General features: G+C 49.6%; 2 protein-coding genes across 6 annotated transcripts; one reads left to right on the top strand and one right to left on the bottom strand.

Moving 5' to 3' along the window:
• Positions 1-232: 232 nt before the first annotated feature.
• LUC7L (LUC7 like) lies at positions 233-17,090 on the bottom strand. 5 transcript variants are annotated; one of them, XM_042827850.1, is made up of 11 exons: positions 16,990-17,006; positions 16,534-16,604; positions 15,306-15,400; positions 10,375-10,473; positions 9,628-9,738; positions 8,802-8,945; positions 8,191-8,367; positions 7,267-7,355; positions 4,302-4,331; positions 3,240-3,404; positions 233-595 (listed from the first exon to the last, which is right to left on the bottom strand). In XM_042827850.1, exons 4-11 carry the CDS (start codon positions 10,468-10,470, stop codon positions 454-456), a joined length of 954 nt encoding a protein of 317 aa, XP_042683784.1. In that variant the 5' UTR covers positions 10,471-10,473; positions 15,306-15,400; positions 16,534-16,604; positions 16,990-17,006; the 3' UTR covers positions 233-453. The 5 variants fall into 5 exon arrangements, with proteins under 5 accessions (XP_042683784.1, XP_042683781.1, XP_042683783.1 ...); XM_042827848.1 differs by lacking the exon at positions 16,534-16,604 and adding an exon at positions 1,900-1,961 and having other exon boundaries at positions 510-595; positions 16,990-17,090; XM_042827847.1 differs by lacking the exon at positions 16,534-16,604 and having other exon boundaries at positions 16,990-17,090.
• A 5,272-nt stretch (positions 17,091-22,362) lies between these two features.
• PERCC1 (proline and glutamate rich with coiled coil 1) lies at positions 22,363-23,162 on the top strand. Its single transcript, XM_042828232.1, has one exon. The coding sequence runs from the start codon at positions 22,378-22,380 to the stop codon at positions 23,104-23,106; it is 729 nt and encodes a 242-aa protein (XP_042684166.1). The 5' UTR covers positions 22,363-22,377; the 3' UTR covers positions 23,107-23,162.
• Positions 23,163-23,531: the final 369 nt, after the last annotated feature.

Below are 23,531 nucleotides of genomic sequence, written 5' to 3'. Positions count from 1 at the left end.
AACACTGAAAGGAGGAAAGCAAGCTTTTCAATTCAACAAGTACAAGCAAAGAAAAAGACATGAATCCAATTAGAAGCAATGCTAGTGCTGTTCTCAAATACCAACTGTGAAAAGAGGGAGGGAGGTCTCATGAAAAGGGCCCGAGTGTTAACAAACAGCACAGGTTTCCAACCACAGCACCATCTGCCCTGCTCATCGCAGCACCACAAACACAGCACGTGAGCCTCCCACCTGGATTGAAAACGAGCCGTCAGATTTATTGATTCCTACTAAAACAAAATCCTGTTAAACAGTACGGGACTGGGTGTCTCTACAAACTCACAGCTATCTGCCAAACAATAAAAATTCCAAACTACAAAAGATGAGTCGTATTCAGTAAATATAAATGGGAAATTTAGCCTTTGTGTAGAATGTTTATCGGACTATTTACAGTGCAACACCGATCGTTTGAGTTCAGATCTCGCCAGCTTCTCTCTCCTCTGATCTCTTGGAACGAGATTTGCCATTTGTGCTCTCGTGCCGCCTCTCAGAAGAGCTCTTCTCTTTCCTCTCTCTGTCTCGTGACTTCTCTCTTGAAGATCGATCCCTAGAAGATCTGAAGTACAAAGTAAACCATCGCTATATGCTTCAGAAGAAAGTATTTACATAGAATGCACATAAAAATGGCAAAATCTTTGCTACTGGGGCCACGCTGTAACAGGTTTCTTATAGAAGTGTGCCTGGGTACTGCAGTGTCAGGAGTAGTGCCACCCAAGATGGAAACTCTGGCCCCTCTACAAGCTTTTACGTAAGAGAACACAGTTTTGCAGCACTGACTGCACTGTGCAGCCTCTGTCAGTCCCTCAAGGTGTTCCCTGCACCCCTGCTTAGTTTACTGGGCCATACTAAAGCACTTCCAATCTTTTTCTCATCATCGTTTGTGTCTTTTACAGTGTTTTGCTTACGCTTTAAGCTAGTGGCCTTCTGCTCAACTGCTTTAAATGCCAACTGTATTCTTTGCATTCAAAGGCTTGCTCAGTCCTGGGCTTTTGTCACTTTGCATCTCGACAAGCGCAGTCTTTAACATCCTGGGTTCAAAGTCAGGATGACACAGGTTTTTATTCAGAAACCACAGCAGGGACAAATCTTTTTACAGCCTGCCCAAATGAGAGCTGCAGATTTGCAGCAGCGCTTCGCTGTCAGCCCACTCAGAATGAAGCAGAAGGTTTCATACTAGGTCCAATTTTAGAAAGTTTTTATGCTGTATGATTCATGCCAACTGTAAATCAATCAGTCAGTCAGCTTATCAACTAGGTGCTGGCCCATCGCTGTCTCAAGCAGCCCATGGCCCTTCAGAACTAGGCAGAGCTTTCAGAGATCCTGCACAGCACACTGTTTTCTAGAGCTCAGTGTGCAGGTCCCTCTGCAGTCATAAGCAAAAGACCTGGCAGGTACCTTATGGACTCCAGCCTCCACTCAGGCCGATTCTAATCTTTGGAACTATTGCACAGTTATATTAAAACCTTACAGCCCTCTATATCACATCACATGTCGCTTTCATTATCTTACACGTGCCATTTAAGCACAAGACAGACGACAACACAAGTCTGTCTCATCTGATCAACTCTTTTCCCATCCCCATGCTGCCTGTTGCCCACAGCTCTCTTACCCTAAGACCTCCAAGTGAGCCTTCAGACCAGCAGAACCAGAACATACATTTCATGAATTCTCAGAGTAAAAACAGAAGCTACACTTTCAGGGATTAGGATTAGGGTTTCTCATTCACTTTTTGTTTCTTAAAATTGTCTCACCTCTCCCCAGCTCTCAGTAATTTTGTGGAAATATGTCAGCTAGCCAATCCACCTGCAGCTTCAACAGGCTGATCTGAATGTGTTCAAGGTTTTCAAAGTAATCCCTTACCTGCTCTTTAGTAATAGTTATTACAGGGTCTTCCTCACTTCCTAATTGTCCAAACTTCTTTTCTTTTTTTTTCCATGTTCAAGACAGATTTAAAAAAGGACTTTAGTATCTCAGCCATTGGAGTATCAACAGTATTTACAGCCCCCCCTCCCAACAGTTATTAACAGACATCTTTTTCAGACCATTATCCCCCTCCCATCAGGTGTCTTGAAAACCTCTTCTTACCCTTTAGCTCAAGTGACAAAATACACAACAGTAGGTTCGTTTCTAGAAGCGTATTCTGGTGGTGGTCCCTAATCAGATGAGGCACTGCTGAAGCATTCATCTATTAACTGACAGCACTAAAATAAAGGCTAGATCTAACTTCAGCAAACACTTGGTTATATACTTGCCCCCAGGCTTAGAAAGGCTGCAGGGAAATGCAACGTTTCATTTCAGTCTTGCTAATACAACTACATATATAGGCTTGCTTCATCTTTCCTCCAACACAGTGGGTGTTTTGCTAAGTCTCAGAAGAGAGACTATAGGATTTCTCTTTGATGACAGCAGAATGGTATACTCCTCATTACAGCTGTCTTTCTCCCCCCTCAACAGAAATTTCTACTAACTGTCTCTTAACCTGCTGTCTCATTACCCTAACAGAAGACTTCCCTTAGTTCCCAAATCATTCTACTCCACTTCTATTCCCCGTGCCACTGAGAGCAAGAAGCTGGGAAGCAGAAGAAAACCACAGAAATGTAATGCCAAAACTGCCTCTGTTACTTGGCTTTTACACAGCTGGGGAGACTGTGTGTGTGCCAGCAGGCCTCTGAGCTGCTGCTTATGCAGTTTCTCAAGGCTCAGCACTGCAGATCAGAGAATGACAGTTCTATCTCCTAGACTCTGCTCTTAAGCTGGGACCTTACTGTACAGTTACTATTCTCACAGAATCACAGAATGGCCTGGGTTGAAAAGGACCACAATGATCATCTAGTTTCAACCTCCCTGCTGTGTGCAGGTCACCAACCAGCAGCCCAGGCTGCCCAGAGCCACATCCAGCCTGGCCTTGAATGCCTGCAGGGATGGGGCATCCACAGCCTCCTTGGGCAACCTGTGCCAGTGCCTCACCACCCTCTGAGTGAAAAACTTCCTCCTCATATCCAACCTAAACCTCCCCTGTCTCAGTTTAAGACCATAAACATATGAAAGCATCTACAAACCGCCCCTGGGAAACACTGCTTTGGTTCGGGACCCAGTACAGGACACTGTGGTGGCAGTTTCACCCACTCCAAGGGATCAAAGGAGGCTCACTTACATCGGGGACTCCCCTTTTCAGAGGCACTCACGTGAGGAATACGTACTTGTGTTTGGAACTCCTGTCTCTGGAGCCCCGGCGGTGGCCTCTGCTGTGGCTGCGGGAGCGGCTCCGGTGGCGCCTGTGTCGGTCACGGGACCTGGAGCGGGACTTCCGCCGCTCACGGGACGCCGACCTCGAGCGCCTTCGCCTCCTGTCCCGAGACCGGGATCTGCAGAGGGCACAGACTGCCTCAGATTCAAGAGACAGGCCAGTGCGCTGGGTCTGTGCACCCGTGCCCACCTCTCAGACCTTCCAGACTAACAGGAATCCAGAGCATCGGCCCCCGCCCCCTTCCCTGCCAACACAGAAGGCAAATCACCCGCAGGGCAAAGAGGCTCATTGCTGGGCTCACGCTACCAACAGGACCCAAAGGGTCAATTCAAGTCACTGGGAAGCTTTTATAAGCTTATAAAAAAATCACTCCTGCTGCTGATGTGTTGATGCCTAGAGCACAGCTTACCAACTGTGACACAGGCCTCGCTTAGGCTGAAGCAGCCAGTCATATGTGAAACTGCCATAACCTCTATGGCAGCCTGCCAAAGAGAGCGTCCCCCATGTGAAAACACTGCACTTTCAAAGCAGGTTTGCTTCCATCTGCTCTAGAAACCAAATAAAGGGTGCCAACATCTATGTAAAACAGCAGAGGAGATCCAGGTACACAATCACTTATAGAATGTTGTCACACCATCAAGGCAAGCTCTTCACAGAGATGGGAGCTTTAGTAACACATCTCTGTATTTTTACACCTGAGGTATTATATTAACAGGTACATTTCATATTTTAGAACTATCAAAGCATGTGAGACATTTATTGGCAAAGACATTGAGAGCATTCTTAGGCTGGTAGTGCAGAGCACAGCTCCCTTTCTCTGGCTGGGCCAGCCCGCTCCTGCCTTGCAGCTCAGCTGCTGACATTCAGCTGCACAGTACTGCAGAAGGGCCCAAGCAGAAGCTCCCATTTCTTTCAGGAAGCACGAGAAGACTGAGGCACAGCACCAACTCCATTTACGAGACCTCAGTAACTACATAAAAACACAAACAGGCATTTGGGAGCACTTCACACTCACCTTCGACGATCTCTATTTCTCGATCCAGACCTAGAAGGAAGAAGACAGTTAAGTGAGAGAAGGTATGGCAGGTTTTTATGTTTCTTTCCCCCAACAAACAACCCATTCACCCCTGCAGTTCTCAAAGGGAGCAAAACTAACACAGTAATTAAGATGTCAGTTTAAAAAGCTTGCCAAAAGGCCTAAAAACATCAGCTTCAGTTGCAGAGGGGAGGAGGACAGGGGAAAGTTGTGTCAAAAAAGCAGAGAACAGGACAGGAGCACCAGTCCCAACAGAGCTTGTTGGGACAGCTTATTGACTCCACAAAAAGCTTTCTGGTGAAGCAGGAAAGATCTACCATCCACTCCCACTCTGTTAATAAGTATTACAATGCACCCTTCTAACTTCAAATTTATCCTCCATGGCCTAACATCAGCTAGATGAACACTGTCATGAAAAAGTGCCACTCTCCAGCTAAGTGTGGGATAGGCACTGAACAGTGTTCTCATTTTGGTTCCTTTGAGGTGGCTGCACATTTTAAAAAAGAAATGGTTTTAATAAAGGAAAAATGCAGTGTTTTCTCTCTGATCACAAGGATTTAACAAACGATCAGTGGAAATTTCCATCATTTTTTTCCTGCTTAGGAAAGATGAGCTGGAAAGAAAAAAAAGAGGAAGCAAATGTGAATAACTGTTACTGAACAGTAACAGAGATAGACTGGAAATTCTTCACCCCAGATTATATAAATGAAATTGAGAAGAATCATCCAGGCCTCATTCATTCTCACACCTCCATGGCACGCTCAGCTTAACAGCATGCCAGCTTCCCAGACAATTACAGTCTGAAGAGATCACTGAGTCACCAGCAACACCAAATGACACAGGACTGTCTTTATTTACCACTATGGGTGACAATCCAGTTCACTCATGGAAATCAGCTCATTTGACAGATGAATTAAGTTATGGCTTTGCAAGCCCATCTACAGGCTTCCGTGGCACGACACAGTGCCTGTAAGTCACCAAGACTTCTCAGAGTCAGGTGGCATTGTTCCCCTTACTGGATATCAGCACAGAGATGCTGCACATGAAGATGTGGCAGTCAGAGTTATGAAGGATCACTTTTTAAGTGGTTCTTTAAGTGTCAAGAGACTGCTTCTCAAGCAGAGCTTAAGTCAGTTGAAGTCACTGATGTGTTTTTGATGGAGAAACACCCCTGTAAGCATGGCAACACGCAGCACACAGAGCAGTGGGTACTTAGAAATCAAGAAACCTGAGCTCTCATTCCAGCATCCACTGGGAAAACTGTTTCCTTCTTTGGGTCAAGTTCTCATTTCAGAGAAGAAAACTGACCTCCTCTACACATCACTCCTGGCTCCACAATGTGGTTTTCTTTAGCATCTGAATAGAAGAGCACAGAGGTGCCTCCATACAGAGTGAGGGCAAAGGCAGGCCACAATCTTTAAGTAGTGCAAAATACCAAACCAGCAAGGACTCAGACCCCAGGCCAATTCAACACAATTCTTGCTCTGACACCAGGCAATCCACAGCAAGAGGGAACCTTTATAAAACACACTAACTAGAGAATGCACAACAATTTGGGGCTCATACCTTCACAAATCACTGAAACCACTAAGCCACAGACCACAGGAAGCCAAGCTGCCTCAGTTCTGGTACTTGTTTGCAAGCATTTCCAGAAACGTATATCCAGAGGCACACTGTGGTCATGCATCCCATGCATCTTGCAGCCAGATGGCTGAAATACTCCTCAGCTGACATCGAAAAAGAGCTTTCCACAGACAGCAAGGTGGCTCTTTGGATTCACAAAGGACAAGACTGTGAGGAGAAACATAGCACGTGACAGGGGAAGTGCTGTAACAAAAAGAACAGCACTCCTTCCTACTCAGCCACTTCCTTTGCATGACCAGGGCAAACAACCACCCTCTTCACACCACGCTGTTTAACTGAGTCACTTACGCACACGGAAGAATTTGTTTTTCCAGTTTAGCTGGAAGGAGGCTTGTCATGAGAATACCAACACTGCAGCCACTCTGTATGGGAATGTGCCTGAACCACTGATGGAGCACCTGGGGAAAGGACCAGTCAGCCCAGGGAGCACAGGTGAAGGCAATTCAGCTGTGTGATGGGAAGGGCTGGAGCCTGGCTGCACCTCTCTTAGACCTCATTTAAGGGCTGACTGCCTCTGAGGAAGAATCTCTTTATGGAGAGCCCTCTTTGGTGGAGTTTTCCCTCTGTGAATCTGGAATCTTCTGATACAAGTAAGCAATCTTCTTCTCTTATAGCACCTTTCTATTGTGCTGATCCTTTGGTCACTGCATCTCTGGTGAAACACCTTTTCCCATCCCACTGATCTGTCCAATTGCTACACAGTCCCACAGCTCAAGGATTATACACACGTGAGCAGAAAGTGACACACGTGGCAATGAACATCAGAAACAGCCACTCCTTGGGATTCCTCTGAGCAGAACAGCTTGAGGATGTCCTGGGAAGTGTTCTCCAAAACTGTGCCAGAAGTGCCTTGCTGTTACTGTAGAAAACTTTCTGAATAAGACAGGCAGCTTGCCATCTGGCTCACAGATACTGGCTTCACTCTGTTGTCACCTCCTAGCCTCGAACCAAGGAAGGCTGTCCCAGGAATTCTGGTATTATTAGAGCTATTTGAGCATTCATGTTAAGTCTTCCCATTTGGGTGCACTCAGTGAAGTCACCTCATCCAGACTCCAAAGAGACAGGGACTAGACCAATAAAAGCCTGAAGTCTCTTCTGAGCTTCTGTTTTCAGATGGAGGAGGTTACAATTACTCTGATGCGGGGATTTTGTGCATTATTTTTAATTGAATGCTAAGGTGCCCACACAGCATCCACAGCACATCCAACAGCTGATGCAGCAACAGCTGCTGCTTTCCTGCAGTAAGAAATCGGATTATTTCAAAACCAGCTTCACAAAACAGTTACCAGCTTTCACTCACCGCCTGCCCATCCTCTCCTCTCGTTCCCTCTCTTCTCTCCGTCTCAAACGATCCTGGTTTCTCTTCTCTTGCTTTTCTGCCACTGTTTTCTAGAAAAAAAAGTTCACATCATACCTCAGTATAAGTAGCATGTCAGACAGATCTGCAGGGAGCTCACTCAGGCAGTAAGATAAACAACAGTTTCACTGCGTTCTTTGTGCTAGCCAAGATCTTTATCAAGGTTCACTGTCAACTTCACTGACAAACACTGGCACACGAAACGTCACTCCACACACCTGTTTTGGGCACCTGTGCTGTAAGAAATGAATCTGCATGCTGTGAGCCCAGGGGCTGCCCCACCACACTGAGAAACCACACAACAGAACAGTGCAGTAGCCCAGTGTCAATGATCAGTGAAGGCACTGACCTCAACACAAACAAAAACTGCACAGGAACCACAACTCTTACTCAAGGAGGTTAAAGGTTCCAGTTTGCAAGCATGGCCAACAGAGCAATTCCATTACAAACCCTTCCAGAAAACTTCAACACTTCAGCTGCTGCAGACCTTAATCACTGACAGCACTGTATGAAACTCCAGTTAAAGCACTTCACTGAAGGAACCCAAAGTGCCCTCCGATAGTCAGAAATGAAGCAAAGGGTGACAAATTTCAGCCAAACCAATGGAAAAGACCATTGGTGCAGTCATATGCAAGGAAGGAATTACAGCAGTGGTCTAATTCTAATTCCAGTTTTTCCATTACACAGAAACTGCAGAACAGAACCCAAGATAGGACTAAGCAAACTTGCATTTGAAGTTTCAGGGGTTCTGACATCAGAAACTTCTGGGCTTGTATAAGCATTCTGCAAAGAATTCTGTATGAACGTACTGTATGTACTGAATACCTTCAGAACTACAAGGAGAAGGTTTAAAACAGACAAGATTACCCTCAGCTGATCCAGTTTCTCACGAATCTGAATGAAACCCAAGTGTAATTTGCCTCCAAAGTGGTCAGCAAGACGCCGGTCATTGTCATGGAGACCAAGATATGCTGAACAGACTTCACACACACGCAGCTTTTGCTGTTGGAAGCTGGATGCAGGCATTGAATTTCGGTATTCTTCCTGAAGGGAGACAAAAAACAACAACAAAAATAACAGGCAAGTGTCAATTGTGACCTCCAGGGAACGTCCTGCAAAGAACTGCCCTGATGCTTTCAAGGATCATTAAAAGCACCCTCAATACAAAGGAGGTACCATGCAAAACACCGTGAGCACAGCTAACCTGACATTCTATCCCTGCAGGTAACTGAGCACCGACCAAATATTTCAGAACAACTGCCACCTGCCCAGTCATCTCTCTTCACCAGATAAGAGTTTCTACAAAGCTTTTCTTCACTTATCACACTACCCTGCCAGCTGCTTGCTGACACACTGCTGGCATTGAAAGAGGAGGTGCTGGTGAAGTAGAAAAAGAGGTAGGAACCACCCTGGTGTCTGTCATGGACTCAGCCCAACTCAATCACCTACTACACATCACAGGACAACCAAGGCCGTACCTCTGCCTCTTTCTTTTTTGCTCGGACTTTTTCCACTTCCATCAGGATCTTCTGAGACTCATCAACATTCCCTTCAGCTCCCAGCTGCTCAGCTTTCGCTAGGAGTTTTCCAATGTCTTCGTTCAGTTCGTGCACCTTCTCTGCCTAAAGAAAACAGTTGTTTTTTGTTTCGTTTCTTTACAAAACAGAGAAAAAAAATCTTGCAAAAGACTGCAGGGCAACTTCTCCTTTTTCCCTTAGAAAACTAAGAACATCTACTGTTTTGTGTAAGCTGTTGTTATAGAAGAAGACCACAAAACTTGCAAAGTCTCAGTAAAAAAGGACTGGTGTGCCCAGTACAGGCAGCGCAGTCACAGACAGTGAAGGGAGAAAACATACATGGACAGGACATCATCAGCTCTGCTGCAAACAGTGGCACATTCCTGGCTTACAGGACAGGAGACACCACAAATCCAGCTTCAGAAATGTTTTGTATTGTCCCACTGAAAGAAGTTCCCAAAGAGGAAACCACAGGACCATTTGCTACATGGAAAGACAATGATTACAAGATGGATTTATTTTAAGCTGCCACACGAACACTGAATAGGAGGGAAAACCTATATATATCATAGCCACAATTAAGCAATATATTTTAGAGTTGATATTTTACCTTGCTATTGCCCTTGGAACAAGAAGTTTATCACAAGAACAGCCAGAGCAGCATTTGAAGGTGATGGCTCAAATGCACAGAGTCTTTATTGAGCGTAACTTCCAGAATCGAGCAACAGCAGCACATCAGTGCTCTTGCACAGACTTTCAGAACAAAGGCTAAATGAGAGGACCATACCTTGGCAGACACTTCAGCACTGATCTCTTCCTGTGTCTCAGCCAGGCGCTTTTTGGCCAGTTCTGTTCTCCTGTCACACTCAGCAATGAAGGACTCCAGGTGATCCATAGCCTGCACGTTCAAACAACTGTCAGTCCACATGCTCTGTGCCAGAGCGACAGCCAGCAGCTAGGGGTGCAATCCACAACAACACAGTGCACAGCCAGCCTCAAAAATGGGCACAAAGGATGCTTTGCAGAACCAAAATTCGATCCCTGCCCCTGAGTCTGTCATCTACAGCTCTGCACTGCAACTTCCAGTGGGTGAGCAACAGATGCAAGCATAAAAAGCACTGCATGAAACGAGAAGGCAAATGTTCTTCCTCTTGATTTGTTTCACCACAGAAAGCTAAACTGGCCAAAAGCAAAACGACTGAGCAAAAGCTTGTAACATTCGTTCTCCTGCTGGGACAGGCCACCAGGTTACAACGACCTGCTACAGAGCAGCAGGTGTGGGATGCAAGGAATGCCCAAAGAGCCTCCCAGCTGGCTGCACTGGTTTGGTTACAAGAGTCAGAATTAATTTTGCAATTTAAAGTCAGCAGCAAGATGATGTTTGGGAAGGGGCAGGACATTTTTGCCACATCAAATAACGTGATTAGCTGAAACACTCACAATAGAACACCCAGTTCTATGGGTCAGCCAATGATTTCAAGAGGCAGTTTCCATAAAAACCAACAAAACCAAACAAAAAAGTCCCCATACTTACATCCAGCTCAAAAAACAGATCTCTCTCTTTACTTGCAATCTCATAATCTGCTCTCAGTGCCAAGTCATGGATCTTTGTGCACTCTCCCAGGTCCATTCTCTGTTTAAAAGGAAAATATATGTAAGAAAACTCCATTATGGCAATAAGCTGTGTTGTCAGCAACAAAGCTGAAAATATGTAACTCTTGACAAGTTTATCATATCAAAATAAAACTTCTTTGGGAAGAAGAGCTTCCTCTTAACCTATCAGTAACAGAACTAGCCAGAAGAATCACGTTTGCTAGAACCACTTCTCTAGGTGTCCTTCCAACAATATCAAAGCACCTCAAATACCTCAAGTCCAGACCCACCCCTGCCTCAGGTCACAGCATGGCCTTGGAAATTGCTGGGAGGGCACAGCAAGCTACAGCAGGAGCTCCTTCAACAGACACCAAATACAAACACCTCCTGTTTAGAAGCTACAGCACAGCAAACACACAGCTGTGTACCCTAAGTTTAAAGCTCACACAGAAGAGTGTATCTGTATCAGAAGAGCCTTGATGGCATACTGAAAGACAGCAAACCACAGAACACAGATGGAATGCCTCCTAGCAAGGGCAAGGGGATTTACAGTAAGCAGGGGTACGGCCAGTAGGAAAGCACAGCGCCATGCTCAGATACAGCAGATCCTAACTCTGCAGCTAGCCCTTCCTGCTTTCAGCTACTGCTGGGACTTTAAACCCACCAGTTCAGTGCTGATTTCTCTGCATCAGGTCATTTTGATGTCTCTATCTAATGACAGACTCCACGAGAGCATCTCCTTTCCTGGAAAACCCTGACTTGCATGCTGCTATTCACTTCCATTACAGATAATGCTATTTAAATCTGGTTGGTTTCCCAACTCTAGTAGCTAATGGCCAAATAACTGAATTATGCTCTCAAAATGTGGAAATTGCATTTGTATGCTATCAATATGTAAAGGAGAACATTTCTCTATTCTTAAAATAGAGAAAGAGCACACCATTTCTGAAAGTCAAAACAACAAAAGGCCTGAGTGTGGGCCACAGGCAGCAGCACAAGCAGCAGGGCACGTGCCGGCTCACAAGGAACATCCCAGCACCATTCCTCTTCTCTCCTGGCCATCAGCATCAAGGAGAAAAACCTAGACAGAACTGCAGGAAAAGCTAAATACAGCTCCACTGGGATCAGCACAGAACCCACCAGCATCACCCCAAAGCAAAGCTGGGGATTGCCAAGGACAAGTTATGAAGCAGTGCGTTCCAACAGCAGCAATGGATGTGCTGAGAATGAAGCAAAGCCACCAAAGCTCCACCAGGTAAAGCTTGGGTTTTCAGCAGTTATCTGCATTATTAATTCCTTTAATAATTCAAGATGACTTGTCACTATTCAGTCTCACTCATTTCACTCACATTTACCAAAAACAGGAGGCACTGACAGCAGGCTCAGATACTGCATTCAGGAACAGCGTTGTGAGCTCTAATGGTGGGTATTTAATGCCTACAAAAAACAGTTGTTCCAGTACTTTTAGAGCTTAATAACATTCATCTTCAGGCAAAACTCTTGAAGAAATGCTGAAGAGCTACTGGAATTTTACCATAAGAAAAACTTAGTAAACATCAGAGCATTACAGGAGTTAATTTTTTTATTCTTATCGTTATTCTACCGCAATCTCTTTACAATATAGGGAGAAAGAGCAACGCTCCACAGGATTGTTACAGATCATAGGTTATCTCCTGTGAACTCTCCTGGCAAGCTGAGCCACTCACTCCACTTCAGAGAAGGGGCTCCAGCAGAAGGCTTCAGCAGAACCACCATGTTCTGTATTCCTCTCACTCTTTGTTAAAAGGCAGCAAGTCTCTCAATCTCTTCTGCCAGGGAAAGCGTCCAGGTGTCACTGGCATACAAACCTCAAGTCTTCCTTCAAATCCTTCGACGTGATCTCTATGCACAGAGATTTCCTCATGGATCGCTCACCTCAGGTGAGATCACTGCTAGCCTTTCTGTTTCAAAGACTCCTCTTGTCTCACCAGGGAGGCCTGGCACCAAATACTCAGACTTTCTAGCAGGGGCTGTGACTTGCTCCAATCAATACCCATGGCTGGTCTGTAGCACAGATACTTAAGATGGCAGAGCCTGAGTAAAGCCTTAACTCCCCACTCAGACACAGACCAAACGTGTTCAGATGTCAGTGGTAACAAATCCCCCTTGTGTTTGCTGCACAACCCACTTCCTGAGGTCTCCTCTGAGCACCACTGCTAAACTGTTAATTCACCAGTCTCCTTCCATGAGGAACATTCCTCAGATGTGATCATGGCTCTAGTGATTTGCCCAGCCAAAAAAACAGGAGCACAGATACTCACAAAATAATCCTGCAACCTACAGGTTTCAGCTCTCTCACCTCCTGCTGGGGGACACAGTAACTTCCTTGAATACAATTTCCAAGCACTGCTCTACCTGCACAGCTTCTGGGCTCATCCATCCACTCATCAGCAGAGACAGAAATCACAGAATGTGCTGCAGTACTTCCACGAGCAGCAAAGCACCTACTGCTCCCTGCAAAGCTCCCTGCAGGCCACCTCCACATCAAGTCTCTCCTGGTACCTGGCTACAAGAAATACCAACTTGCATTCCCCCAGAATTGTCCTCCTTTCCCATGGAGACCAAAAAGAAAACCAGGGTAATGAAAAGTTCAGATGGAAAAAAAATAGCAGTAATCACAAGAATATGCCAAATAACACTACAGCCCTCACCCCCAGGCACACTGGCTCACTTGAACAAAGCAAATGCATCTTCTGCAGCTGTCAGGAACATTCCAGAATGTTCCCCAAAATCTGGGTCTTTCCTACCCTACACCTGAAGGTCAGTGAGGGGGATGTGATCGTATCTCACTGAGCACTGCTACTGACCAGATCCAGTTCCCTGCTCATCTCCAACCAGCCTCCCACTAAGAAACAGCTGCATACACGAAGGATGCAGCAGTAACAATGCCTTCAGGAGAAAGGATGCATCACAATTGTTACCAGAAAGCTCAGAACATCTGCTGGAAGTTGCCAAGGAGCTCCAAGGTCCTGACTTTTTCAATAACACACATCCAGAGATGGGTGTCACCCCATTCAGTTAAGGCTGATTCACCCATCAGTTCCTTCATTACCAGAGCACCATAAGATGCCAGCAGACCTGTCTGGACGCACAATGAAAGCCTGCATGATTCATTCTGTGCTGGCAGCACTGACAGCTGAACTGCTGATCCTGTTCCAGACCTGGCTCGTTCTCTCCATACAGACCTGTGGCACCAATGCATTTTCTCACTCCCAAGAATCTACTGTTAGTGGTGCACAAAGCTCCTCAACCACTTCAAGGCCACCACAACATCATTTGGGTGATCCACGAGAACACCTGTGTAGCAGCAGTCCTCCTTGCTCCTGGGTGCTTCTCCAACCCAGGACATTCAGAACACACTTCAAACCCCAGGCTTCCTCCATGCCTTGTCACCAGCTGCAAACAGTCCCTCACACTGCTTCGTTCAACCCCTTCAAATCCCATCAACTTTCTGCTGGAAAAATGCCGGAAGAGCAGAAGGCACCACACGTCTTCAAACCACACCTAGGCTCCAAAAACCTGCTAAGAGTCTCACGTTCAAAAAACTATACCCTAACCCACCTTGGTTCACACGAAGAATGGAAGTGAGCAGAAGTGATCTCAGAAGCTTTAAAAATCTGGAACAGAAGTGAGGTGACACGGAAACTGATGCAGTGATAGAAAATACACCTGAGCTTCCAAATTTGGCCCTGCATCCCTTAGGACACTTTGAAAAAACACAAAAGATTTGCGTTCCATTCTTCCAGACTTACCCTAAATGGCAGCAACAGCCATTTAGAAGTGAAGTCTGCCTGCTCAGAGCCAAGGCAGTGCTTGGTAAAGCTCTCCCTGGCAGCACTGCCGTGCCACCCTGCCACCACAGCAGTGTAATACCAGCCCTTCCCTCTGCTGGGAACCCACGTGTCAAACCCCAGCTCGTGAAATGACACAATAAAGGGCTATAAACAAGGCCTGCAGTTAAAAATAAAAACCTGGTTAAGTGGATGGACAACATGAAACGTCACAGAATTTAGAGACAAACAGTGTTATTCATCTCCATCCTGCAATTAAGCAATGCAATAATTACCAAAGCCCTACACTGTTTTCTTTTGAAAGCTGGATTGCATCTTTCATCCGGGCACTGAATCGGATTCTTACTGCACAACATCTTGTTGTTACCACATCACCTTCTGCTCTCACAGAGAACATCTGAGCCAAGCCTCTGAAACGTGGCCAGCTGTATCCCCAGAGGGCACCAGTGAAGGAAACTGTTCCAGCTGTTTGAAAGCAGTCAGGCAGAGCAACATACCTCTCACACCAACAAAATAAAGACAAAGCTGGCCTGAGCTGTAACCCGCCATTATATGCCAACCCTTTATGATGAAAAAGCTGAAATTCCACTGGGAGAACATCACCTGCTTTACAAAAGGAGACTGAAAAGCTCTGAGGATTGAGGGTTATTGCAGCTCGTGAGGTTTGCCAAGCTGAAGATGCAGTGCACTGCAGCACCCAGGACAGCAGGCTGGCTCCCCTAGGCTCCGATCCCATGACCCCCACAGGACGAGCTTCACGTCCTAATTACCACAAGCTGTCAAAACAGAAATAAGCTTGCAACTTCACATCAGCTGTGATAGAAAAAGCAGTGTGGATGAATTCAGAGTACACCTGACTGTAATGGTTCCAAAGACAGCATGGAAACTGAGATGAAAATGGCTGGCTGTTCCTAGGGCAAGGGAAGTCTGACATTTCCCAGGCTGCATCTGCTAGAAGGTACTTTGGGTGGCACAGAGAAGCCCTGAAGAGCTGTGCCAACTTCTGCCTTACCAGAATTCCTTATTCCAGAGGAATACTTACTGTTCCTGCCAGGATATCATGTGGACAGCAATCCAGGAGGTGGCTCTTGCAGACACGATCGTCTGTAAACTTCACCCTTTGCCTGGTTTCATCTCCTGAAATTCATTTGTGGTTTTAAATAAGGAGACATTAGAACACTGACAGGAGAACAGAAATGTCGGCATGATCACTTCACCTCAATATGCAGATTAAAATACTTGGTGTTCCTGCTCCCCAGAATTACTTGGAGGGTGACAGGATATTCTGGAAAACTTGTAGTTGGCAGCAAATGCCATTTTAGCATTTATTCATCGTACACCATGTTAAACACAGTGTTGGCGAGCCAAATAATGTCCAAGGCCTGTCATCCATATAAAGAGACTGCACAGCCCAAAGAGGAAAAGGAGAGTCTGGCTCAGAGCCAACGCTTTTGGTTGTTTTATCCCCCCTTTTGTTTTGCCATAATGAAGGGGCAGGAGATACTGAAACCCAAGCTAGCAGAGGGCCACGAATCACAAAATAAGGCTGTGCTGGGCAGCTGGGTTTGATTGTTCGTTTGTTTTCTTTTTATAGGCAACTGCTATTTGTTAATCTGATGATTAAGACATCAGTCCATTTGGTCTCAATACCAAGTCTGCAGTGTGTTTTCCAAGGCCGTGAAATGCTGCATCTCGTAGGTCTCGGCCCGGAGCACGAAGCGCACTTCCCACCCTCCTCCCGCCCTCAGGAGACATTTTACACTCAGGAGCCACTTCAACAAGACAGTATCAGAAAAGCAAAAAAAGAAAATAAAAAATAAAAAAGAAACAAAGTTAGTCAATACACACTGCGAGCTCCAACATATACTATACCCATCTGCATTCTTCAAGACCTCAGCTGCAGAATTTTATGCCCACTGTTGAAAAGTTTTAAAGGAAAAGCTTTCTTGCCCACACCTGCAGTAAGGAAGTCAGGGGAACGATACATAAAAGTAAAGGCAAAGTGGTAATGGTATGTGACAGTTTTAAAGCTAAGCTGTGTATACGACACAGGTGTGTAGTACTCAATAGGAATAGGGTTTGCAAGCATCCAGGAATTGTGTCTACTGAAAATGGTTTTTCTTTCTTTCTTTCTAAACTACACTTTTAAAGTTACTGGTGGGGAGGAAAAAAAAAAAAAAAAAAAAAAAAAGCAAACACTTTTTTTGGGTTTTTTTTTCTTTTTTTTTTTTTTTTTGTTATAACAGCTTTAAAAATTGGTTGTGACTCACGGCTCGATGAACATGAGGCTTTTCTGCAACTCCCTTGCAGATTGATGTAGGCAGGCAAAGATACACTGAACCTTTATAAATAAAATAGAGGGGCCACAATTGTTCAGTTTGTATGAAATAAAATATATGGGAAGCAATTCAACAGCAACTCAATACACGAAAAGAGAGAAAGGCACTTATTCACTTACGAAACAAAGTGCAAAGGACCTGAGCAGCCCCGCTACGAGGCGGATCGGAGCGCTCAGGCGATACGAACCGCAGCGTTCCGCACGGCGGGGCACCTACCTACCGCTGCGACCCGACGGGCACGGCGGGCAGGGCGGGGCGGGGCGAGGCGGCCACCCCCCCCGCGGCCCCCAGCCCCGACGCCGGCCCGAGGGCCGCGGGCGGAGGCGGACCGGGCCCCACTCGGCCGCCAGGCCGCGGTTCCTGCAGGCCCCGCCCGCCCCTACTCACCGTCCCGGGCCGTGCCCATCAGCTGGTCCAGCAGGGCCCGCATCTGCGCCTGGGCCGACATGGCGGGCGCGGGGCCGCGAGGCGCGGCGGGAGGGAAGGAGGGAGGGAGGAGGGCGGCGGCGGCGGCCTCAACTGCGGCTCCAACCTCGGCCTCGGCGGCGGCGACGCACGACGAACGCTGGGCGGAAGTGGCCCCTCCCGGCGGCGCGCGGCATGCTGGGATGTGTAGTTCTGCGGGGGGCGGGGAATGCGGGCTGGGCCGCGCTGGGCTGCACCAGGACAGGCCGCGCCAGCCCCTGCCAGGACATGCTGGGCTGTGCCAAAGTGGGCCAGGCCCTGCCAACCCCTGCCAGGTCATGCTAAGCTATACCAGACCAGGCCAATCTCTGCCAGGCCATAGTGAGCGCTGCTGGGCCATACGCTGAACCTGAACGTGTACCAGGCCACGCTGAGCCATGTTGGACCCTTTCAAGCTGCACCAACCTGTGCCAGGTCTCACTGAGCTGCACCATGCTGTCAGGCTCTACTAGGTCAAATGAGGCCGGGCTGGGCCTCACCAACCCCTGCTAGGCTGTGCTGAGCTGTTTCAGGCCGGGCTGTGCCAGTCTCTGTCAGGCAGCATTGAACACTGCCAGCTCATGCCATACCAACCTGTCCCAGGCTGTGCTGAGCCACGACAGGCCCTGCTGAGCTCCACCAACCTGTGCCAGGCTGTGCTGAGCCTTGTCAGACCCTTTCAAGCTGCACCAACCTGGGCCAGGCCCTTCCACGCCACACCAAGCCTAACCAGGCTGTGTTGGACCAAGCCCTGCCAGGCTGTGCCAGTCCCTGCCAGGCTATACTGAGCACTGCTAGATCATGCTGTAGCAGCCTGTGCCATGCTGTGCTGAACCACGTCAGGCCCCTTTGAGCTGTACCAACCTGTGTGTGGGATTCTCCTGGAAAGGCATGCTGGAGAAAGGGAAAGGCATAATTGGGTGAAAGGTAGAAAACAGGACTAGGCAAAGGTCTGGTTACGGTTTTCTGCCTAGTAGTCTATTTATCCTATTCACCCTTTTGTTGCATGGCCTGCAGCAGTTATGTCACTGGGGAACAGATAAACCTGACTGTCCCTCCAGTCATGGCCTAGCTAGTGCCAACAGCCTGAGTCAGCCCCAACTTGGTGGGTTACTGGCAAGTGTGTGGCTTGGTTATATGAAACAAAATGGTGCTAGACTGAATCAGGACCACAAAATGATGCTCACAGCTATGGCTCTGTGTCTCTAGGATGAAATAAAGAAGTGCAGCTAACTCCTGTAGGACCCAGGGGAGGCTTTCCTTTCTCTTTCATGAGGCAAGCCTAGCACAGCTTATCGGACTAACCCCATTTAGCAGAAGCAGTGTGCACTGTAGTGATTAAGTAACAAACTCAGCAGAGATCAAATGCTAGCAGATTATAAAACAGTGCAGGGACCACTATGGAGTAGGATCCCCTCCTAGATGGACTGAGAGCCCCACACCGTTAGCACCAATATCTGAACCAACCAGTGAACATCAGGTCGTGTTATCGTCCCTAAGAATATCTTGAAATCTCTCTTCTTGCCGGGGGTATTGGTTACAGACCTCTCTCAAGGAATTTGGTCTAATCCTGTGCCTTGGGGGAATCGCTGGACTCCATTACTTGGTAATTCATGGAAAACCAAAAGTACACATTCTGCTCACACCCCCTCCCCTTTACCATGTTAGTTGTTGTATGCTTTGCCAAGATCCTATGCTTGTTTGTGTATGTTTGGAATTGTTATCCGTTGAGTTAACTGAGATTCTAAATGCCATCCAGAGGATAGAAACCCTGCACAAAGAACAGAAGAAGGTGGGGAAGAGGAAAAGCATGATATGTTTGGTCCCAGGAGCACGTCTGTCTGTCATGGGCTCAACAGGAGCGGGCACAGCAGCCTATCCCCAATTGTGAAATGGTGTTTAAAGAACTTAGTGCTGAATTAGACAAAACTAAAGTATCTCTGCTTACTGAGGAACTTAAACAGGAGAAACAGAAAAGTCAGGACTATAAAGCTGGAGCTGATAGGCAGAGGAGATGTGCTGTTTGGAAACTACAGACAGTGATTTACAATTGGAATTAGAAGCAGTGAGACGGGAAGAGGAGAATCTAAAGGGCTCTTGCTGAATCTGAAACTCAGGAAAGAAAGTCACAAGAGGAGTTGAAATTAATTATATTGCAGATGTCCACCACCCGTAACCCTTTTAAGATTCAGAATCTGGTGTCTGGTGCCTTCCCTGAGACATGCATGGTGATATCTGGGACTCTAGCAGTGACAAGAGACCTCCCCGTACAATCACAGTCAGACCCATTGTAAAGATGGAAATAGGGACTAAGGCAGGTGAAAATGACCAGCTTGGACACGTTATCACCACCACCAGAGCAATTCCGTGGTCCCTGGCTGAGCTAGCCAAATCACAAGAGAAATACTACAGGAGACTGCAGGAATCAGACTGAATATCTTTGTAGGGTGTCTTTGACAGGAGGAGATAAAATTATGTTAAGTGATATGGAAGCCAGTGGGTTTTGTGGTCCTGGCATCTTTCTCAATATGAGACCAGGACAAGAAAATCACTCTCTGACCGCCCATGCAGCGTACTGGGCAGGAGGAACTGACCCACAGGACTGGGTTTACCCATTGGTCATATGAATAGCCAGCTTTTCAGACCTCAGGTCATCTGCCTGGTCAAAAAGCTGCCTGTATTCAGGCCGTGTACCAACAAGGACTGGTAGCTGAGTCTCCAATGCTGGCTCCCATCAATCCTGACCGACTCACTCCCCTACTCCAAGGTCTCCCTCATAGTGTCAAGATAAGGGAGAGGACCTTATGAGTTTCGATGGACCTGAACCAAAAACCTCGATGCCCCAAGCTGTCTCAATCCCTACTGAGCTGCATCAATCTGTACCAGGCTCTACCAGGCCGTACTGGGCTGGGCCAGGCCATGGTACCAGACTGTGCCAGGCCGTGCCAAACCGTGCCATTCTGTGCCAAGCTGTGCCAGGTTGTGCATCGCAGGCAGCGGTGGCAGCGGGTGACATCAGGTGGCAGATCGAAGGCTGCCCGTGGCTTATCAGCTCCTGCTGGCCGTGTTTGCCCAGCGGTGCCTGGGCGGGACCTGCTGCCCCCCCCCAGTGCTGCCAGCAGGAGAGCGTGGGGAGGGATGGCAGCATGGTGGGGCATGGCTGGGGCTTGGATCCCAGCTTTGCCCCCCACATGCAGGGTGGGGTGGGTGATGAACAAGCCCAGGATGGCACCGTCCTCAGCAGCACTGAGGGACAGCTCACCCCAGGGTACAGGGCCAGACTAGGAGCTCATGTCAGCCCCTGGGAGAGGGGCAGGACAGTTCTGGAGCAGGGTCTGCCCATCCCCAAGCCCTGTGCATGGTGTCCCACCTGAGAACCCCAGCAGGGGCTGCAGGAGGGGAGACAGGACTGAGTCAGACCGGCAGCCATTCCATGTGTGTCCTCTTGCTGTCACCTGTAGGTTTTCCCATATCCTCTGGCCACCCTGTGTCCCCAGGCTATCCCATGCCCCCTGTCTGTGCTCTGCACCCCCCTGAATGGCCACACCATCATGTCCCAGTGCCAGAACAGAAATGGCACAGCAGGACCACAGCCCTCTGCTGACATCAGCTGCTCTGTTGTCATTGCTTCTCCTCTGTCCCTGCATGGACCAACAAAATCCCAGGCCATAGGAGGAACATGGGGCATCCCAGCACCCTGTCTGCAGTGACACTGCTACCACCTGGGTGCTGCCCCTGCCCTGGGGCTGGCCCAGAGCTCCCCACAACAGTGTTGTCTTCTCTGCATCCAGCACTGCCCGACAGAGACACCAGCCCCAGCACTCAAAGTGCCTTTCCTGCTGTTCCCTAACACCCCAAAACATCCAACCTCCACCCCAGGGCTGGTGCCAGAGCCCCACACCCATCTTGGGGGCTGCAGGGAGCATGGGGCTGCAGATGGGGATCTGGAGCTGCAAGGGGGGGTGAGCAGCACCTCAGAGGCTGCAGCCCGGAGGGTTCACCCATTGCAGCCACAGCTCTGTTTGCACAGGCAGCGCTCGATAAGCACCGTGTTCTTCAGAAGATCCCTACTCCAGGAGTCAAAATAGCATGAAATTTAATTTTACGCCTATTTGACAAAGCTTGATTTTACCTCCAATCAGCGGGGAGATAAGAGCCCTCGGTACAAGTGTGCGGGCAGTTTGGCAGCTGGGGCTGCCGATTTAATAGGTGAATCTACAGGAACAACACTTGAAAATCCCCTGGCGAGTGAGCCATTAAGGTGAGCCCTGCCTTCCGTCCCCGCGTCCCTCCCCGCGCCGCTCTCCCGTTGCTGGGTGCTAAAGCAAACCCTGGCTCTGTTTACCGAGTCTACTATTACAATACGGCTACCAAATATTTGCCAGCCGTCAGCTCGCTGCTCTGCTATAAATACTTCAGGCCCAGGTGGAGGGACAGCGAGGGGGAACGGCGCGGGAGCCTATGCATGGCCGGGCAGCAGCACCAAGGTGAGTGCCGACCGAGCCGGGCTGAGCCAGGGCACTGCAGGAGATACGGCACCGGGCAATGCCCTCCAGCCCCTGCAGCTCTGCTCTCCCTGCTTCCTGGAGGTGAGCATCCCTGCAGGGTGTGCAGAGCCCCTGGAGCAGAGCCCATCACTTGCCCGTGGAGGGGAATGGGGCATGTGGCTGAGTGCTCTGTAGAGAGCATAGAGGGGCCTCATCCAGCTCGGCAGGACTGAGCTGTGGCCAGAGCCTACAAAGCAGTGCTGGGAGGGGGCCAGGTTTATCCCCTAAGAGAGAAACATTTGGGGTCCTTGTGTGGGCTCTCAGCATCCTGGCGGGGCAGCCCATGGGGTTCAGTGCTGTGCCCAGGGCGGGAGGTGCTCAACACCATTCACCACCACGCAGAGCCCTTGGGGTAACAGGGGACGTTCAGGGGAACACTAACCTCACTCTGTAGCTCGGGGGATGTTTGTACTGCTCCACATCCTGCAACTTGGATGGGACGCCCCTGCCGCCTCACATCTCACTGGGGACATCCCTACTGCCCTGCGATTAGTGGGGTTTGAGGGGACACCCCCGCTGCCCTGTGTCCCATGGATCAGCGGGGACATCCCTGCTGTTCTGTGTCCCATGGCCCCCATTCCAGGGACAGGGGTACATCCCCGCTGCCCCGCACCCCACACTGGCGGTGGCACGGTGTGACACAGCCCCACAATGCCTGAGGGCGGAACACCGCAGCGGGGCAGCAGGACAGGACAGGGTGGGAGAACGGGGCTGCGTGCCACCCTCACGCCGTGTCCCTGCCCGCAGGGTGAGCCCAGGCCCCGGGGTGTCCCTTTGCACCGACATGGCTGCCGGCGTCATCCGGCCGCTGGCCGAGCTGCGGCTGCCCTCGCCCTTCCCGCACGGCCTGCTCCTGCCTGCGCGTCCCGAGCCCGACTTCCCCGACCTCTCCGAGGAGGACGACGAAGAAGAGGAGGAGGAGGACGAAGAGGAGGCAGCAGAGCAGAGCGGCGGAGCGGAGCCCGCCTGCCCCAGTGCCGCAGAGACCACGCTGCGACTCCTGCGCTTCTCAGAGCTCATCAGCTGCGACATCCAGCGGTACTTCGGGCAGCGGGGCCGGGAGGAGGCCGCTGGCGGCCACGGCGTGCCCGAGGACTGCAGCTCGCCCCGCAGCTCGCCCAGCCTGGGGCACACAGCACGGGGCGGCCGGGCACAGCCGGAGGCGGCACTCGGTGCCCACGGGGCCGCACACAGGCTGGGGCCGCTGGCCGAGCTCTTTGAGTACGGCGTGCGCCGGTGCCTGGCACCGCAGGCGGTCAGCGGGAAGGCGCAGCGGCTGGAGAGGAAATACGGCCACATCACCCCCATGCACAGGAGGAAACTGCCGCCCTCCTTCTGGAGGGAGCCGGGTCCCGGCCCTGGCAGCCTCCTGCACGCCGGCACCCCTGACTTCAGCGACCTGCTGGCCCACTGGACGGTGGAGCCGGGGCCGGAGCTGCCGGGCAGCGGGCGGGAGCTGCCTCCTATGCCGGGCCATGCTGGGCTGGAGGCCGAGCCCTACAGCGGGCTGTGACCCACTGCAGCTCAGGGCTGCCACGTGCCGCCCAGGTAATGAGCAACCCATGGGCAATGGGACGCTTGGAGCCAGTGGGTCGGAGCCAGCAATGGGACGAGTGAATAAATGACTCCCACAGGCATGAGCGCGTGCGGTTTCCTTCACCACAGTATCCCTGGCCCTGGGTGGCAAAGGGCTGCAGCACAGCACCCCTCGGCTCCAGGAAGAGGAGGAGGAGGGACACGCAGTGTTTGCTCGGCAGGCCCAATGCGGTGGATCCCATCCCCTTATCTCAGCTGTGCTGGGGCAAAGGGCAACGTGAGGCCTCACAAAGCACCCAGCTGCCAGCCAGCAATGCATTGCAGCCTGGGTGGGGGGACTCAGCAGCACCATACGGACCCAGGGCCACTGCACTGCCAGCAAGCAGGAACCAGGCTGGAGAC

This window comes from Centrocercus urophasianus, unplaced genomic scaffold (genome assembly GCF_019232065.1).
Source record: "Centrocercus urophasianus isolate 14NV4802_14NV808 unplaced genomic scaffold, USGS_Curo_1.0 seq_29, whole genome shotgun sequence".
Taxonomy (NCBI): Eukaryota; Metazoa; Chordata; class Aves; order Galliformes; family Phasianidae; genus Centrocercus; species Centrocercus urophasianus.
This window is presented reverse-complemented; position numbering and strand designations above follow the sequence as displayed.

Bases quoted from the DNA above. Each gene is read 5' to 3' on its own strand.
- LUC7L (XM_042827847.1), bottom strand. From the start codon at position 17,050: ATGTCGGCCCAGGCGCAGATGCGGGCCCTGCTGGACCAGCTGATGGGC. The intron at 15,401-16,989 runs GTGAGTAGGGGC...AATGAATTTCAG, and splicing joins GATGGGCACGGCCCGGGACG to GAGATGAAACCAGGCAAAGG. The intron at 596-3,239 runs GTACGTATTCCT...TTTGTACTTCAG, and splicing joins GACAGGAGTTCCAAACACAA to ATCTTCTAGGGATCGATCTT.
- PERCC1 (XM_042828232.1), top strand. From the start codon at position 22,378: ATGGCTGCCGGCGTCATCCGGCCGCTGGCCGAGCTGCGGCTGCCCTCG.